The sequence below is a fragment of the Penaeus japonicus genome, unplaced genomic scaffold (assembly GCF_977035675.1).
Source record: "Penaeus japonicus unplaced genomic scaffold, GWHDUDI00000001_assembly GWHDUDI00000030, whole genome shotgun sequence".
Taxonomy (NCBI): Eukaryota; Metazoa; Arthropoda; class Malacostraca; order Decapoda; family Penaeidae; genus Penaeus; species Penaeus japonicus.
In genome coordinates this window covers 12,146,624-12,163,306 of record NW_028234432.1, presented here as the reverse complement: position 1 = coordinate 12,163,306, position 16,683 = coordinate 12,146,624, and the positions used below count along the sequence as shown (strand labels likewise).

Sequence of the window (16,683 nt, the reverse complement as noted above, 5' to 3'; positions counted from 1 at the left end):
AGTGGCTCCAGTTCAAGCAGCTCAATTTCTAGTAGCTCCAATTCAAGTAGCTCAAATTTTAGTAGCTCCAGTTCAATTAGTAAGTCTTTTTGGAAGCTATGATTATATATTACAATCTAGTTTTGTTCTACTGGTAAGAAATATGATTCTAATTAATAACCAGTAAAGTCAGATTCTTAACGATTTTCCTTACAGAAGATTTTCTGTTTTTTTCTCATTTTATGTGATAAATTTGTTAAGAGAACAAAAGCTTACTGTGATCTATACATTCAGAGGTTCAAGCTCTGGTAGCTCCAGTAAGTTTTTGAAAGCTAACCACATGCATCACAACCTAGTATTCTCTCTTATTGATAGGAAGCCTGACTATTAGGAGAAATATTATGATCAATACATTTATAGGTTCAATCTCTAGTAGCTCATACAGTTCAAGCTCTAATAGTTTAAGTTCAAGTAGCTCAACATCAAGTAGCTTAAGCTCTAGTAGTTCCATCTCAAGCAGCTCGAGTTCTAATTGCTCCTATTCAAGCAGCTCAAGTTCAAGTAGCTCAAGTTTTAGTAGTTCCAGTTCAAGTAGTAAGTCTTTTTGGAAGCTATGGTTATATATGACAATCTGGTTTTCTGCCATTGGTGAGAAGTATTATAATTAAAAACCAAGAAATTCTGATTCATCACAGTTTTCCTTATGTAAGATTTTTCATGTTTTCTCTCACTTTACATAACATATCTATTAAGGGAACAAAAGTTTACTATAATTCATATGCATCATGAACTCAAGCTATTGTGGCTTCAGTAAGTTTTTGAAAGATAACACCATATATCACAACCTGGTATCCTCTCTCACTCATAGGAAACATTATTTGACTTATAATCTATACATTCATAGGTTCAAGCTCCAGTAGCTCAAGCAGTTCAAGGTCTAATAGGTCAAGTAATTCTAGTTCAAGCATTTCAAGCTCTATTAGCTCCATCTCAAGCAGCTCTAGTATCTCAAGTTCAAGCAGCTCTAGTAGCTCAAGTTCAAGCAGCTCAAATAGTAGTAGCTCCAGTTCTAGTAGCTCAAGTTCTATTAGCTCCAGTTCAAGCAGCTCAAGTTCTAGTAGCTCCAGTTCAAGCAGCACAAGTTCTAGTAGCTCCAGTTCAAGTAGCTCAATTTCTAGTACCTCCAGTTCAAGTAGTAAGTCTTTTTGGAAGCTATGGGTATATATTATATCCTGGTTTTCTTCTACTGGAAAAAAAAAGTATGATCCTAATTAATAACCAGGAAACTCAGATTCCTCACGATTTTCCTTATATAAGATAACTATTAAGAGAACAAACATTATCATAATCTATACATTTATAGGTTCAAGCAGCTCAAGTTCTAGTAACTCCAGTTCAAGCAGCTCAAGTTCTAGTAGCTCCAGTTCAAGCAGCTCAAGTTCTAGTAGCTCCAGTTCAAGCAGTTCAAGTTCTAGTAGCTCCAGTTCAAGTAGCTCAAGTTCTAGTAGCTCTAGTTCAAGTAGATCAAGTTCTAGTAGCTCCAGTTCAAGTAACTCAAGTTCTAGTAGCTCCAGTTCGAGCAGGTCAAGTTCTAGTAGCTCCAGTTCAAGTAGCTCAAGTTCTAGTAGCTCCAGTTCAAGTAGCTCAAGTTCTAGTAGCTCCAGTTCAAGTAGTAAGTCTTTTTGGAAGCTATGGTCATAGATTACAACCTGCTTTTCTTCTACTGGTAAGAAGTATGATTCTAATTGATAACCCTATATAAGATTTTCTGTTTTCTCTTTATGTAGTATAAATGTTAAGAGAAGAAAAGTTTACTGTGCAAGCTCTAGTAGCTTGTAAGTCTTTGAAAGCTAATACCATGCAATATAACCTGGCATCCTCCCCTGTTGATAAGAAGCATTATTTTAGCATGACTACAGTATTAAGAGAACAAATATTTTCATAACTTATGCATCTATAGGTTCAAGCTTGAGTAGTTCAAGATGCTCAAGATTTAGTAGCTTCAGTTCAAGCAGCTCAAGTTTTAGTACCTCTAGTTCAAGCAGCTCAAGTTCTAGTAGCTCCAGCTCAAGTAGCTTAAGTTCTATTATCTCCAGCTCAAGTAGCTCAAATTCTATTAGCTCCAGCTCAAGTAGCTCAAGTTCTAGTAGCTCCAGTTCAAGCAGCTCAAGCTCTAGTACCTCCAGTTCAAGTAGCTCAAGTTCTAGTTGCTCCAGTTCAAATAGCATAAGTAGTAAGTCTTTTTGGAAGGTATGGTTATATATTATATCCTGGTTATCTTTTACTGGTAAGAAGTATGATTCTAATCAATAGCCAGGAAACTCAGTTTACTCACGATTTTCCTTATATAAGATGACTAGTAAGAAAGCTAATACCATACATCATAACTTGGTATCCTCACCTTTTGATAAAAAGAAAGAGAACTTAAGAATTAAGAGAGCAAATATTATCATAACTTATACATTTATAGGTTCAAGCTCTAGTAGATCAAGCTGCTCAAGATCTAGTAGCTCCAGTTCAAGTGGCTCAAGTTCTAGTAGCTCCAGCTCAAGCAGCTCAAGTTCTAGTACTTTCAGTTCAAATAGCTCAATTAGCTCCAGATCAAGTAGCTCAAGTTCTAGTAGCTCATGTTCTAGTAGCTCCAGTTCAAGCAGTTCAAGTTCTATTAGCTCCAGTTCAAGTAGCTCAACTTCTAGTAGCTCCAGTTTAAGTAGTAAGTCTTTTTCGAAGCTATGGTGATATATTGGAATCTGGTTTTCTTCTGCTGGTAAGAAGTATGATTCTAATTAATAACCAGAAAACTCAGATTCCTAGCGATTTTCCTTATATAAGATGACTATTAAGAGAACAAATATCATCATAATCTATACAATTATAGGTTCAAGCAGCTCAAGTTCTAGTAGCTCCAGTTCAAGCAGCTCAAGATCTAGTAGCTCCAGTTCAAGCAACTCAAGTTCTAGTAGCTCCAGCTCAAGTATCTCAAGTTCAAGCAGTTCAAGTTCTATTAGCTCCAGTTCAAGTAGCTCAATTTCTAGTAGCTCCAGTTCAAGCAGTAAGTCTTTTTCGAAGCTATGGTTATATATTGCAATCTGGTTTTCTTCTACTGGTAAGAAGTATGATTCTAATGAATAACCAGAAAACTCAGATTCCTTGCGATTTTCCTTACATAAGATGACTATTAACCCACACAGGACGGGTGGTACAGCATGTGTACCACGCATTCAAAAGCCCAGTTGCCGGGCGGCACAGTATTGTGCCAGCTATTCAATTGATTTAGGCCTAATAATTCGAACGCCCCGGCATTTGGACATTCTAGGCTAGAAATCCCCCGTCGGGAATGGGTTAAGAGAACAAATATTATCATAATCTATACAATTATAGGTTCAAGCAGCTCAAGTTCTAGTAGCTCAAGTTCAAGCAGCTCAAGTTCTAGTAGCTCCAGTTCAAGCAGCTCAAGTTCTAGTAGCTCCAGTTCTAGTAGCTCAAGTTGTAGTAGCTCCAGCTCAAGTATCTCAAGTTCTAGTAGCTCCAGTTCAAGTTGTAAGTCTTTTTGGAAGCTATAGTCATAAATTAAAACCTGGTTTTCTTTTACTGGTAAGAAGTACGATTCTAATTAATAACCCTATATAAGATATTCTGTTTTCTCTTAATTTATGAAGTATAAATGTTAATAGAAGAAAAGTTTACTGTGCAAGCTCTAGTAGCTTGTAAGTCTTTGAAAGCTATCACCATACATCAGAACCTGGTATCCTCTCCTGTTGATAAGAAGCATTAAGAGAACAAATATTATCATAACTTATATATTTATAGGTTCAAGCTCTAGTAGTTCAAGCAGCTCAAGTTCTAGTAGCTCCAGCTCAAGCAGCTCAAGTTCTAATAGCTCCAGCTCCAGTAGCCTCAGATCAAGAGGTTCCAGTTCTAGTGGCTCCAGTTCAGGCAGCTCAAGTTCTAGTAGCTCCAGTTCATGTAGCTCATGTTGTAGTAGCTCTAGTTCAAGTAGTAAGTCTTTTTGGAAGCTTTGGTTATTTATTACAACCTGGTTTTCTTCTACTGGTAAGAAGTATGATTCTAAGGCCCTTAGTAAAGAACCTGTCGGTAGTGGGGCGTCGGGAAAAAGTGACGGGTGTTGGGTGTATGGCACCCGTCTGCATGTTTCCTAGTAAAGAACGTGTGTCGGTGGGTTTGGTTGTCAGTGATGCCAACCTGTTCAAGGAGGTTTATAGATTGGTTGATATTGGTAGTCTTGATCGATGTACACAACACCTGAGAGCACACAATTGAAACAGAAATATATCATTATATTATATTTCATGGTTCATTCACAAAAAGCCTACTTTGTTTATCTTTCTATGAGATGTATAGATTGGACAATATTGGTAGCCTTGATCGATTATATAAGATTATATAATATGCGCTATATTATATAATAAAAGAAAAACTAACTATGATGTCCTACCAAAAACAAACTCTTTATATTAACCCATTCACGACAGGGGCATTCCAGCCTTGCATGTCACAATGCTGGGGCTCTCGAACGCATAGGCCTAAATCAGTTAAATAAACGACGCCGTATCGCGTCCCCAGCGAACAGGCCTAGAATGCACGGTACAGTAGTGAACCACCCGTCCAGAGAGGGTAAGCGGGTATATCTGTGGGGAGGGGGAAGGCACCCGAGGAAAATTCCCGAGGTTCCAATACTAATCTTCGGAAATCCCATTTTCTTTACTCGAACATTGGACTGGTAACCTGTCACGACATGTTCTTTCCTACAAGCCTAATTAATTACCAGGAAACTCAGATTCCTCTCTATTTTCCTTATACAAGATGAATATTAAGAGAACAAATATTATCATAATCTATACATTTATAGGTTCAAAAAGCTAAAGTTCTAGTAGCTCCAGTTCTAGTAGCTCTAGTTCAAGTATTTCAAGTTCTAGTAGCTCAAGTTCTAGTAGCTCCAGCTCAAGTAGCTCAAGTTCAAGTAGCTCAAGGTCTAGTAGCTCAAGTTCTAGTAGCTCCAGTTCGAGTAGCTCAAGTTATAGTAGCTCCAGTTTATGTAGTATCTTTTTTGAAGCTTTGGTTATATATTACAATCTGGTTTTCTTCTACTAGTAATAAGTATGATTGTAATTAATAACCAGGAAACTCAGATTCCTTATATAAGATGACTACTAAGAGAACAAATATCATCATAATCTATACATTTATAGGTTCGAGTAGCTCAAGTTCTAGTAGCTCCAGTTCAAGCAGCTCAAGTTCTAGTAGCTCCAGATCAAGCAGCTCAAGTTCTAGTAGCTCCAGTTCAAGTAGCTCAATTTCTAGTAGCTCCAGTTCAAGCAGCTCAAGTTCAAGGAGCTCCAGTTCAAGTATCTCAAGTTCTAGTAGCTCCAGTTCAAGTAGTAAGTCTTTTTGGAAGCTATGGTCATAGATTACAACCTAGTTTACTGTGCAAGCTCTAGTAGCTTGTAAGTCTTTGAAAGCTAATATCATACATCATAACCTGGTATCCTCTCCTGTTCATAGGAAGTATTAAGAGAACAAATATTATCATAACTTATACATTCATAGGTTCAAGCTCTAGTAGTTCAAGCTGCTCAAGATCTAGCAGCTCCAGTTCAAGCAGCTCAAGTTCTAGTAGCTCCAGCTCAAGCAGCTCAAGCAGCTCAAGTTCTAGTAGTTCCTGCTCAAGTAGCTCAAGTTCCAGTAGCTCCAGTTCAAGCAGCTCGAGTTCTAGTAGCTCCAGTTCGAGCAGCTCAAGTTCTAGTAGCTCCAGTTCAAGCAGCTCAAGTTCTAATAGCTCTAGTTCAAGTAGTAAGTCATTTTGGAAACTATTTGTTATATTATACAACCTGGTTTTCCTCTACTGATAAGAAGTATGATTGTAATTGATAACCAGTACTCTCAGATTCCTCACGATTTTCCTTGTATAAGATGACTATTAAGAGAATAATTATTATCATAATCTATACATTAATAGGTTCAAGTTCCTAGTTTACTGTGCAAGCTCTAGTAGCTTGTAAGTCTTTGAAAGCTAATATCATACATCATAACCTGGTATCCTCTCCTGTTCATAGGAAGTATTAAGAAAACAAATATCATCATAACTTATACATTTATAGGTTCAAGCTCCAGTAGTTCAAGCTGCTCAAGATCTAGTAGCTCCAGTTCAAGCAGCTCAAGTTCTTATAACTCCAGCTCAAGCAGCTCAAGTTCTAGTAGTTCCAGCTCAAGTAGCTCAAGTTCTAGTAGCTCTAGTTCAAGTAGTAAGTCTTTTTGGAAACTATGGTTACATATTACAAACGGTTTTTCCTCTACTGGTAAGAAGTATGATTCTAATCATTAACCAGGAAACTCAGATTCCTCATGATTTTCACTGTATAAGAGGACTATTAAGGGAACAAATATTATCATAATCCATACATTTATAGGTTCAAGCAGCTCAAGTTCTAGTATCTGTAGTTCAAGCAGCTCAAGTTCTAGTAGCTCCAGCTCAAGCAGCTCAAGTTCTAGTAGCTCTAGTTCAAGTAGCTCCAGTTCTAGTAGCTCAAGTTCTAGTAGCTCCAACTTAAGCAGCTCAAGTTCTAGTAGCTCAAGTTCAAGTAGTAAGTCTTTTTGGAAGCTATGGTCTTAGATTACAAACTGTTTTTCTTTTACTGGTGAGAAATATGATTCTAATTAGTAACTCTATATAAGATTTTCTGTTTTTTCTTCCTTTATGTAGTGTAAGCTCTAGTAGCTTGTAAGTCTTTGAAAGCTAATACCATACATCATAACCTTGTATCCTCTCCTGTTGATAAAAAAGCATTAGGAGAACAAATATTATCATAATCTATACATTTATAGGTTCAAGCAGCTCAAGTTCTAGTAGCTCTAGTTCAAGTATCTCAAGTTCTAGTAGCTCCAGTTCAAGTAGTAAGTCTTTTTGGAAGCTATGGTCTTAGATTACAAACTGTTTTTCTTTTACTGGTAAGAAGTATGATTCTAATTAGTAACTCTATATAAGATTTTCTGTTTTCTCTTACTTTATATGGTACAATTGTTAAGAGAAGAAAAGTTAACGTGCAAGCTCTAGTAGCTTGTAAGTCTTTGAAAGCTAATACCATACATCATAACCTGGTATCCTCTCCTGTTGATAAGAAGCATTAACAAATATTATCATAACTTATACATTTATAGGTTCAAGCTCTAGTAGTTCAAGCTGCTCAAGATCTAGTAGTTCCAATTCAAGCAGCACAAGTTCTAGTAGCTCCGGCTCAAGCAGCTCAAGTTTTAGTAGTTCTAGCTCAAGTAGCTCAAGTTCTAGTAGCTCCAGCTCAAGTAGCTCCAGTTCAAGTAGCTCCAGTTCAAGTAGCTCCAGTTCAAGTAGCTCTAGTTCTAATAGCTCCAGTTCAAGTAGCTCAAGTTCTAGTAGCTCAAGTTCTAGTTGCTCCAGTTCAAGCAGCTCAAGTTCCAGTAGCTCTAGTTCATGTAGTAAGTCTTTTTGGAAACTATGGTTATATATTACAAACTGGGTTTTCTCTACTGGTAAGAAGTATGATTGTAGATGATAACCAGGAAACTTAGATTCCTCATGATTATCCTTGTACAATAAGACTTAAGAGAACAAATATTATCATAATCTATACATTTATAGGTTCAAGCAGCCACATATGCCATATATCATAACCTGGTATCCTCTCCTGTTGATAAGAAGCATTAAGAAAACATATATTATCATAACTTATACATTTATAGGTTCAAGGTCTAGTAGTTCAAGCTTCTCAAGTTCTAGTAGCTCCAGTTCAAGCAGCTCAAGTTCTAGTAGGTCCAGCTCAAGCAGCTCAAGTAGCTCCAGCACAAGCAGCTCAAGTAGCTCCAGCTCAAGCAGCTCAAGTAGCTCCAGCTCAAGCAGCTCAAGTTCTAGTAGCTCCAGTTCAAGTAGCTCAAGTTCTAGTAGCTCCAGCTCAAGTAGCTTCAGTTCAAGTAGCTCCAGTTCAACTAGCTCAAGTTCTAGTAGCTCCAGTTCAAGCAGCTCAAGTTCTAGTAGCGCCAGTTCAAGTAGCTCAAGTTCTAGTAGCTCTAATTCATGTAGTAAGTCCTTTTGGAAGCTATGGTTATATTTTGCAACCTGGGTTTCCTCTACTGGTAAGAAGTATGATTGCAATTAATAAACAGGAAACTTAGATTCCTCACAATATTCCTTGTATGAGATACTATTAAGAGAAAAAAATATCATAATCTATACATTTATAGGTTCAAGCAGCTCAAGTTCTTGTAGCTCCAGTTCAAGCAGCTCAAGTTCTAGTAGCTCCAGTTCAAGTAGCTCAAGTTCTAGTAGCTCAAGTTCTAGTAGCTCCAGTTCAAGCAGCTCAAGTTCTAATAGCTCCAGTTCAAGTAGTAAGTCTTTTTGGAAGCTATGGTCATAGATTACAAACTGCTTTTCTTTTACTGGTAAGAAGTATGATTCTAATTAATAACTCTATATAAGATTTTCTGTTTTCTCTTACCTCATGTAGTACAATTGTTAAGAGAAGAAAAGTTTACTGTGCAAGCTAATGCCATATATCATAACCTGGTATCCTCTCCTGTTGACAAGAAGTATTAAGAGAACATATATTATTATAACTTATACATTCATAGGTTCAAGCTCTAGTAGTTCAAGCTACTCAAGATCTAGTAGCTCCAGTTCAAGCAGCTCAAGTTCTAGTAGCTCCAGCTCAAGCAGCTCAAGTTCTAGTAGCTCCAGCTCAAGCAGCTCAAGTTCTAGTAGTTCCAGCTCAAGTAGCTCAAGTTCTAGTAGCTCCAGCTCATGTAGCTCCAGTTCAAGTAGCTCCAGTTCAAGTAGCTCCAGTTCTTGTAGCTCCAGTTCAAGTAGCTCCAGTTCTTGTAGCTCCAGTTCAATTAGCTCCAGTTCAACTAGCTCAAGTTCTTGTAGCTCCAGTTCAAGCAGCTCAAGTTCTAGTAGCTCCAGTTCAAGTAGCTCAAGTTCTAGTAGCTCTAGTTCATGTAGTAAGTCCTTTTGGAAGCTATGGTTATATATTACAACCTGGTTTTCCTCTACTGGTAAGAAGTATGATTACAATTAATAAACAGGAAACTCAGACTCCTCACAATATTCCTTGTATAAGATACTATTAAGAGAAAAAAAATATTATCATAATCTATACATTTATAGGTTCAAGCAGTTCAAGTTCTAGTAGCTCCAGTTCAAGCAGCTCAAGTTCTAGTAGCTCCAGTTCTAGTAGCTCAAGTTCTAGTAGCTCAAGTTCTAGTAGCTCCAGTTCAAGCAGCTCCAGTTCTAGTAGCTCCAGTTCAAGTAGTAAGTCTTTTTGAAAGCTATGGTCATAGATTACAAACTGCTTTTCGTTTATTGGTAAGAAGTATGATTGTAATTAATAACTATATAAGATTTTCTGTTTTCTCTTACTTCATGTAGTATAATTGTTAAAAGAAGAAAAGTTTACTGTGCAAGCTAATGCCATATATCATAACCTGGTATCCTCTCCTGTTGATAAGAAGTATTAAGAAAACATATATTATCATAACTTATACATTTATAGGTTCAAGCTCTAGTAGTTCAAGCTGCTCAAGATCTAGTAGCTCCAGTTCAAGCAGCTCAAGTTCTAGTAGCTCCAGCTCAAGCAGCTCAAGTTCTAGTAGCTCCAGCTCAAGCAGCTCAAGTTCTAGTAGCTCCAGCTCAAGTAGCTCCAGTTCAAGTAGCTCCAGTTCAAGTAGCTCCAGTTCTTGTAGCTCCAGTTCAAGCAGCTCAAGTTCTAGTAGCTCCAGTTCAAGTAGCTCAAGTTCTAGTAGCTCTAGTTCATGTAGTAAGTCTTTTTGGAAGCTATGGTTATATATTACAACCTGGTTTTCCTCTACTGGTAAGATGTATGATTACAATTAATAAACAGGAAACTTCCTTGTATAAGATACTATTAAGATGAAAAATATTATCATAATCTTTACATTTATAGGTTCAAGCAGCTCAAGTTCTAGTAGCTCCAGTTCAAGTAGCTCAAGTTCTAGTAGCTCCAGTTCAAGCAGCTCAAGTTCTAGTAGCTCCAGCTCAAGCAGCTCAAGTTCTAGTAGTTCCAGCTCAAGTAGCTCAAGTTCTAGTAGCTCCAGCTCAAGTAGCTCCAGTTCAAGTAGCTCCAGTTCAAGTAGCTCCAGTTCTTGTAGCTCCAGTTCAAGCAGCTCAAGTTCTAGTAGCTCCAGTTCAAGTAGCTCAAGTTCTAGTAGCTCTAGTTCATGTAGTAAGTCTTTTTGGAAGCTATGGTTATATATTACAACCTGGTTTTCCTCTACTGGTAAGATGTATGATTACAATTAATAAACAGGAAACTTCCTTGTATAAGATACTATTAAGATAAAAAATATTATCATAATCTTTACATTTATAGGTTCAAGCAGCTCAAGTTCTAGTAGCTCCAGTTCAAGTAGCTCAAGTTCTAGTAGCTCAAGTTCTAGTAGCTGTAGTTCAAGTATCTCAAGTTCTAGTAGCTCCAGTTCAAGTAGTAAGTCTTTTTGGAAGCTATGGTCTTAGATTACAAACTGTTTTTCTTTTACTGGTAAGAAGTATGATTCTAATTAATAACTCTATATAAGATTTTTTGTTTTTTCTTACTTTATGTAGTACAATTGTGAAGAGAAGAAAAGTTTACTGTGCAAACTCTAGTAGCTTGTAAGTCTTTGAAAGCTAGTGCCATGCATCATAACCTGGTATCTTCTCCTGTAGATAAGAAGCATTAAGAGAACAAATATCATCATAATTTATACATTTATAGGTACAAGCTCTAGTAGTTCATGTTGCTCAAGATCTAGTAGCTCCAGTTCAAGCAACTCAAGTTCTAGTAGCTCAAGTTCTAGTAGCTCTAGTTCAAGTAGCTCAAGTTCTAGTAGCTCCAGCTCAAGTAGCTCCAGTTCAAGTAGCTCAAGTTCTAGTAGCTCCAGTTCAAGTAGCTTAAGTTCTAGTAACTCCAGTTCAAGTAGTAAGTCTGTTTGGAAGCTATGGTTATATATTGCAACCTGGTTTTCTTCTACTGGTAAGAAATATGATTGTAATTGATTACCAAGAAACTCACTATTTTCCATATATAAGATTTTTTTATGTTTTTTTTTTCACTCAAATTCTAGTAGCTTCAGTTCAAGCAATAGGTCTTTGGAAGTTAAGACCATATTTTAGAACCTGTTTTTCCCCGTTGGGAAGAATCATGATTTGGGAAGTGTGATTTTAATTGATACCAAAGAAAGTATGACTCCTTACAATTTGTCTCATATATTTTTTTCTCTTGTTTTCCACCACTTTATGTAATGGAAATGATAAGAGAGCAAACTTTTTAAAATGATTTTAGGAGGAATATCAAGAGAACAGTTTTCATTTAATCTATATAAGTTTAAGCAGTCCAAGGTGAAGTAATTCCAATTTAGACCTTGGACTTATGATTTATGATTTCAATTACTATTCTAAAGACAGATCCTTGCATTTGTATTATTACTAATATAAGATAAGAAATTGATTTTAATCTATATATTTAAGGTTCAAGCAGTTCAAGTTCAAGTAGCTCTAGTTCAAGTTCAAGCAGTTCAAGCTCTAGTAGCTCAAGTTCAAGCAGTTCCAGTTCAAGCAGCTCAAGCTCTAGTAGTTCCAGCTCAAGCTCTAGTAGCTCCAGCTCAAGCTCTAGTAGTTCCAGCTCAAGCTCTAGTAGCTCAAGCTCAAGCTCTAGTAGTTCCAGTTCAAGCTCTAGTAGTTCCAGCTCAAGCAGTTCAAGTTCTAGCAGTAAGTTTAGACATGATAAAAAAACATATACCATACTATATTCTCTATTCTCATAGTGTGAGAATACTAATAAAGCAACAATTTTCTCTCTTTTTATACTACTAGAAACTGTTATAACTGTTAGTTGTTTTTTTCCTAGGCTCAAGTAGTTCAAGTTCTAGTAATTTCAGTCCAAGTAGCTCCAGTTCAAGCAGTATGTTGGGGCCATAATTTAGTAACTGTTTTTCTCTCCTTGTAGGAAATATGCTTCTAATTACCCCTAAAGACCTTAAATTTTCATAATGTAGGGCCTTGCTTATTCAATCGAATTAATTTCATGAGTCTAGTTGTTAAATCAGAAAATGTGTATTTCAATGTGTAATGTCAATTAGAACTTCAAAGTGTACCATTGTAGTTAGCCACACAGTATGGATGTAATGGGATAAAGGGCTATATAGATACTACATACAAAAAGAAAGACGTTTAAAAAAAGTACAGAACACGTTTTTTTTCGCATAATAAAATGACATAATGTTAATCTACATGTAATAATAGTAGAAGGACAATAGCATACCATGAGATAACTATATGTTGTGTAATAGTATGATGTGAGGAATGAGAGAAAAGAAAGGATGCATGAGGTTTGGTTGCATGAAATAGAGACTTGTATTTTCAAACTCCCTATGATAATCATAATTTATATGTTCATAGGTTCAAGCTCTAGTTCAAGTTCAAGCAGTTCCAGTTCTAGTTCAAGCAGCTCAAGTTCTAGTAGCTCAAGTTCAAGCAGTTCAAGCTCAAGCAGTTCTAGTTCCAGTAGCTCAAGTTCAAGTAGCTCTAGCTCCAGTAGCTCAAGTTCAAGCTCAAGTAGTTCTAGTTCAAGCTCTAGCTCCAGTAGCTCAAGTTCAAGCTCAAGTAGTTCTAGTTCAAGTTCCAGCTCAAGCAGTTCAAGTTCTAGCAGTAAGTCTAGACTCACTAAGAACATAAATTTTGTCTTAGTCTTTTGCTTTATATTTTCAGGAAGCTAAATAATTTTGCTTCCAAAAGTAACTATCCCTAAAAGGCTATCATCTTTTTAATTAGCTACCATTGCAGGCATATCAAACTCTCATTAACTAGTACAAAGAAAGCATGTCTGTCATACCTCTGATCTGAAACAATTAGTTATAGTTCTATATCATATTCATGCTCATGTTTTAGTAGTTTCAGTTCAATCATAAAGTCTTTGAAAGCTTAGGCCATACATTGCAACCTGGTTTCTTCATCTAGAGTCTACTTTTTACTGATAATTCAGTAGGACTGCTTCCTCTTGATTCTCTTTGTATATGACTTTTGTTTCTTTCCCAACTTGATTATGAAACATACATTCATAGGTTCAAGCTGTAGTTCAAGTAGTTCCAGTTCCAGTTCCAGTTCTAGCTCAAGCTGCTCAAGCTCTAGTAGCTCAAGTTCAAGCAGTTCTAGTTCCAGTAGCTCAAGTTCAAGCTCTAGTAGTTCCAGCTCAAGCTCTAGTAGCTCCAGTTCAAGCTCTAGTTCAAGTTCAAGCTCAAGTAGCTCAAGTTCTAGCAGTAAGTCTAGTCTTGCTAAAGATTTATATACCTAAGTCTCCTAATTTTGTATTTAGAAATAGCATCTTCAAAGTATTTACCATCTTTTTGAATTAGCTACCATTGCTGGTATACTACAGTATTATACCAACCACTCAGACACAATCACTCTCCTTCAGTAAATCAAAGAAGAATATAAGTTATGACTTGTATTTTAAGCTCAAGTCAAAGCAGTTCCAGTAGTTCTAGTTCAAGCAAGAAGTCTGAATATTTCTCTATATAGAAAGTATAAAGCTAACTGATAACCCAGAAAGATTGATTCCTCTTCATTCTTCTTATGTATGACTTTTTGTCTCTTTTCCAACTTGCTGTAACATAAATGATGAGATAAAAAAAATACTAATTATAACATGTGTATTCATAGGTTCAAGCTCAAGTTCAAGCAGTTCCAGTTCAAGTAGTTCTAGTTCAAGCAGCTCAAGCTCTAGTAGCTCAAGTTCAAGCAGTTCAAGCTCTAGCTCTAGCAGTTCCAGTTCCAGCTCAAGCTCTAGTTCAAGCTCAAGTAGCTCAAGTTCTAGTAGTAAGTATAGATTTACTAATAAAAATATGTCATGCCTTGGTTTCCTTTTCTTTGCAAAAGGATAAAGGATTTTATTCTAAAAAGGATTATGCATCAGAGTTTTCATAGAAAAGATAAAAAATATTACATTCCAGACATATGATTTAACAGTCTCTTTCTACCACTAATGCAAAGAAAACTGTTAGTTATAAATTTTGTTCAGGCTCCAGTTCAAGTTCAAGCATTTCAAGTAATTCAAGTTGATGTTCCAGCTCAAGTTTTAGTAGTTTCAGTTCAAGTTCAAGCATTAAGTCCCTGCAAGCTTCAACATTACAACCTAGTTTTCTCTCCTCCATACATAGTAACCCAGAGAGACTAATTGCCTTTGACATAATTACCACCTATCTACGCCTAAGCTCAAGCTCTGGTTCAAGATTAAGAAAGTCCTTTTAGTAGTCATAACCTATGTTCTAGTAGTTATATTCCTAGTTCTAATAGACATAGTTCAACCAGCTCAGTTTCTAGCAGATTGTGTAGAATTGTCAAAGAGGTTTATATAATCTTTATAAATTAGGTACCACTGCTGGTATTTTATTACACTAACCACTTACTATCACTCTCATTCAGTAAATCAAAGAAGACTGTTAGTTATAACTTCTACTTTTAGGTTCAAACTCAAGGTCAAGCAGATCTAGTCCTTGTTCTAGTTCAAGATCAAGTTCTAGTTCAAGCAGCTCAGTTCATGTAGTAAGTCTGTACAAACTTAGGCAATACAATGCAACCTGATTCTCTCTAATAACCCAGGAAGACTGATTCCTCTTCATTCTTCTTATGTATGACTCTTTGTCTATTTCCCAACTTGCTGTAACACGACTGATATGAGATAAAAGAATGATTATGATATATGTGCTCATAGGTTCAAGCTATAATTCAAGTTCAAGCAGCTCAAGCTCAAGCAGTTCTAGTTCCAGTAGTTCAAGCTCTAGTAGTTCCAGCTCCAACTCTAGTTCAAGTTCAAGCTCAAGTAGCTCAAGTTCTAGCAGTAAGTCTAGATTAACTAACAACATATATCATCTGCAACATGACTGATATGAGATCAAAAATTAATTATGAGATATGTATTCATAGGTTCAAGCAATTCCAGTTCAAGTAGTTCAAGTCCAAGCAGCTCAAGCTCTAGTAGCTCATGTTCAAGCAGTATAAGCTCAAGTAGTTCTAGTTCCAGCTAGGCTCTAGTAGCTCCAGTTTAAGCTCTAGTTCAAGTAGCACGAGTTCTAGTAGTAAGTCTAGATTTACTAGCAATATATATCATCCCTTAGTCTCCTTTTCTCTACAGAAGGCTTAAAGATTTAACTAAAGTTATCATTCTAGACATATTAAGCTAACAACTCATTCTCTCTTTCCTCCACTAATGTAAAGAAAACTGTTAGTTCAAGAAGTTCTAGTTCTTGTTTAAGCTTAACTTCTAATAGTTTTAGTTCAAGCATCTCAAGTTCAATCAGTAAGTATGTGGAAGCTTAGGTTATACAATGCAACCTGATTGTCTCTGATAACCTAGAAAGACTGATTCATATTAATTCTTCTTATGTATGACATTTTATCTATTTCCCAATTTGCTGTAATATAACTGACAAGAGATTAAAGACTACTTATAATATATATATATATATATATATATATATATATATATATATATATATATATATACATATATATGTATATATATATATAAACACACACACACACACATATATATATATATATATATATATATATATATATATATATATATATATATATATATACATATATAATATATATACACATATATATATAAATATATATATATATAATATATATATATAATATATATATATTATATATATATATATATATATATATATATATATATATGTATATATATTATATATTATATATATATATATATATATATATATATATATATATATATATATATTATATATATATATATATATCATATATATATTCATAGGTTCAAGCTCTAGTTCAAGTTCAAGCAGTTCCAGTTCAAGTAGTTCTAGTTCAAGCAGTTCAAGCTCAAGTTCAAGCAGTTCAAGCTCAAGCAGTTCTAGTTCCAGTAGCTCAAGCTCCAGTAGTTCCAGCTCAAGCTCTAGTTCAAGTTCAAGCTCAAGTAGCTCAAGTTCTAGCAGTAAGTCTAGATTTACTAACAACACATTTCATCCCTTAGTCTCCTTTTCTATAAATAACTAAAGCCCAGATTTTTTCCAAAAAAAAAAAAAAAAAAAAAAAATCATTCCAGACATATCATTAAACAAACAACACATTTCTTTCTTTACTAATGCAAAGGAAACTGTAAAAAAAAAATGTTTTTAGGTTCAGGCTCCAGTTCAAGTTCAAGCATTTCAAGTAGTTATAGCAAGCTAAGGCCATACACTAAACCTGGATTTCCCTACATACTAAACCAGAAGGGTTGATTTCCAAAAAAATGATTAAAACCTATCTATTCATAGGCTCAAGCTGTGATTCAAGTTCAAGAAGTTCCATTTTTTATTAGCTCTGATAACATAGAAAGGCTGATTTATGTTCATCCTTTTTATGTATGACCTTTTGTCTATTTCCCAACTTACTATAACGTAACTAATAAAAGATTTAAAATTTATTATAATATATATATTCATAGGTTCAAGCTCTAGTTCAAGTTTTTTTATTGTCTCTAATAACCCATTCTTCTTATGTATGACTTTTTGTATATCAATATGTGTATTCATAGGTTCAAGCTCTAGTTCAAGTTCAAGCAGCTCAAGTTCTAGTAGCTCAAGTTCAAGCAGTTCAAACTCAAGCAGTTCTTGCTCCAGTAGCTCAAG

The 16,683-nt window shown here is 35.5% G+C and overlaps 3 protein-coding genes across 6 annotated transcripts in view; all 3 read left to right on the top strand.

The window, feature by feature from the left end:
- Nucleotides 1-16,683, top strand: part of LOC122262871 (uncharacterized) — a 165,362-nt gene that overhangs the window by 104,158 nt on the left and 44,521 nt on the right. For all 4 annotated transcript variants that reach the window (XM_086555055.1, XM_086555054.1, XM_086555058.1 and 1 more), the window contains 7 exons: nt 11,492-11,731; nt 12,422-12,670; nt 13,084-13,278; nt 13,682-13,837; nt 14,733-14,858; nt 15,831-16,007; nt 16,590-16,683. The exon at nt 16,590-16,683 is cut by the window's right edge and continues 86 nt beyond it. In XM_086555055.1, the coding sequence (XP_086411181.1) occupies nt 11,492-11,731; nt 12,422-12,670; nt 13,084-13,278; nt 13,682-13,837; nt 14,733-14,858; nt 15,831-16,007; nt 16,590-16,683 (1,237 nt within the window). The remainder of the gene's footprint in view (nt 1-11,491; nt 11,732-12,421; nt 12,671-13,083; nt 13,279-13,681; nt 13,838-14,732; nt 14,859-15,830; nt 16,008-16,589) is intronic.
- LOC147468202 (uncharacterized) lies at nt 2,232-7,632 on the top strand. Its single transcript, XM_086554587.1, has 6 exons — nt 2,232-2,266; nt 2,556-2,692; nt 2,925-3,031; nt 3,361-3,519; nt 5,190-5,378; nt 5,548-7,632. The coding sequence occupies exons 1-6, from the start codon at nt 2,232-2,234 to the stop codon at nt 5,866-5,868; spliced, it is 948 nt and encodes a 315-aa protein (XP_086410713.1). The 3' UTR covers nt 5,869-7,632.
- LOC147468201 (uncharacterized) lies at nt 5,911-9,987 on the top strand. The gene is made up of 9 exons (XM_086554586.1): nt 5,911-5,956; nt 6,099-6,242; nt 7,156-7,281; nt 7,412-7,503; nt 7,714-8,049; nt 8,212-8,355; nt 8,599-8,967; nt 9,134-9,277; nt 9,519-9,987. Exons 1-9 carry the CDS (start codon nt 5,911-5,913, stop codon nt 9,897-9,899), a joined length of 1,782 nt encoding a protein of 593 aa, XP_086410712.1. The 3' UTR covers nt 9,900-9,987.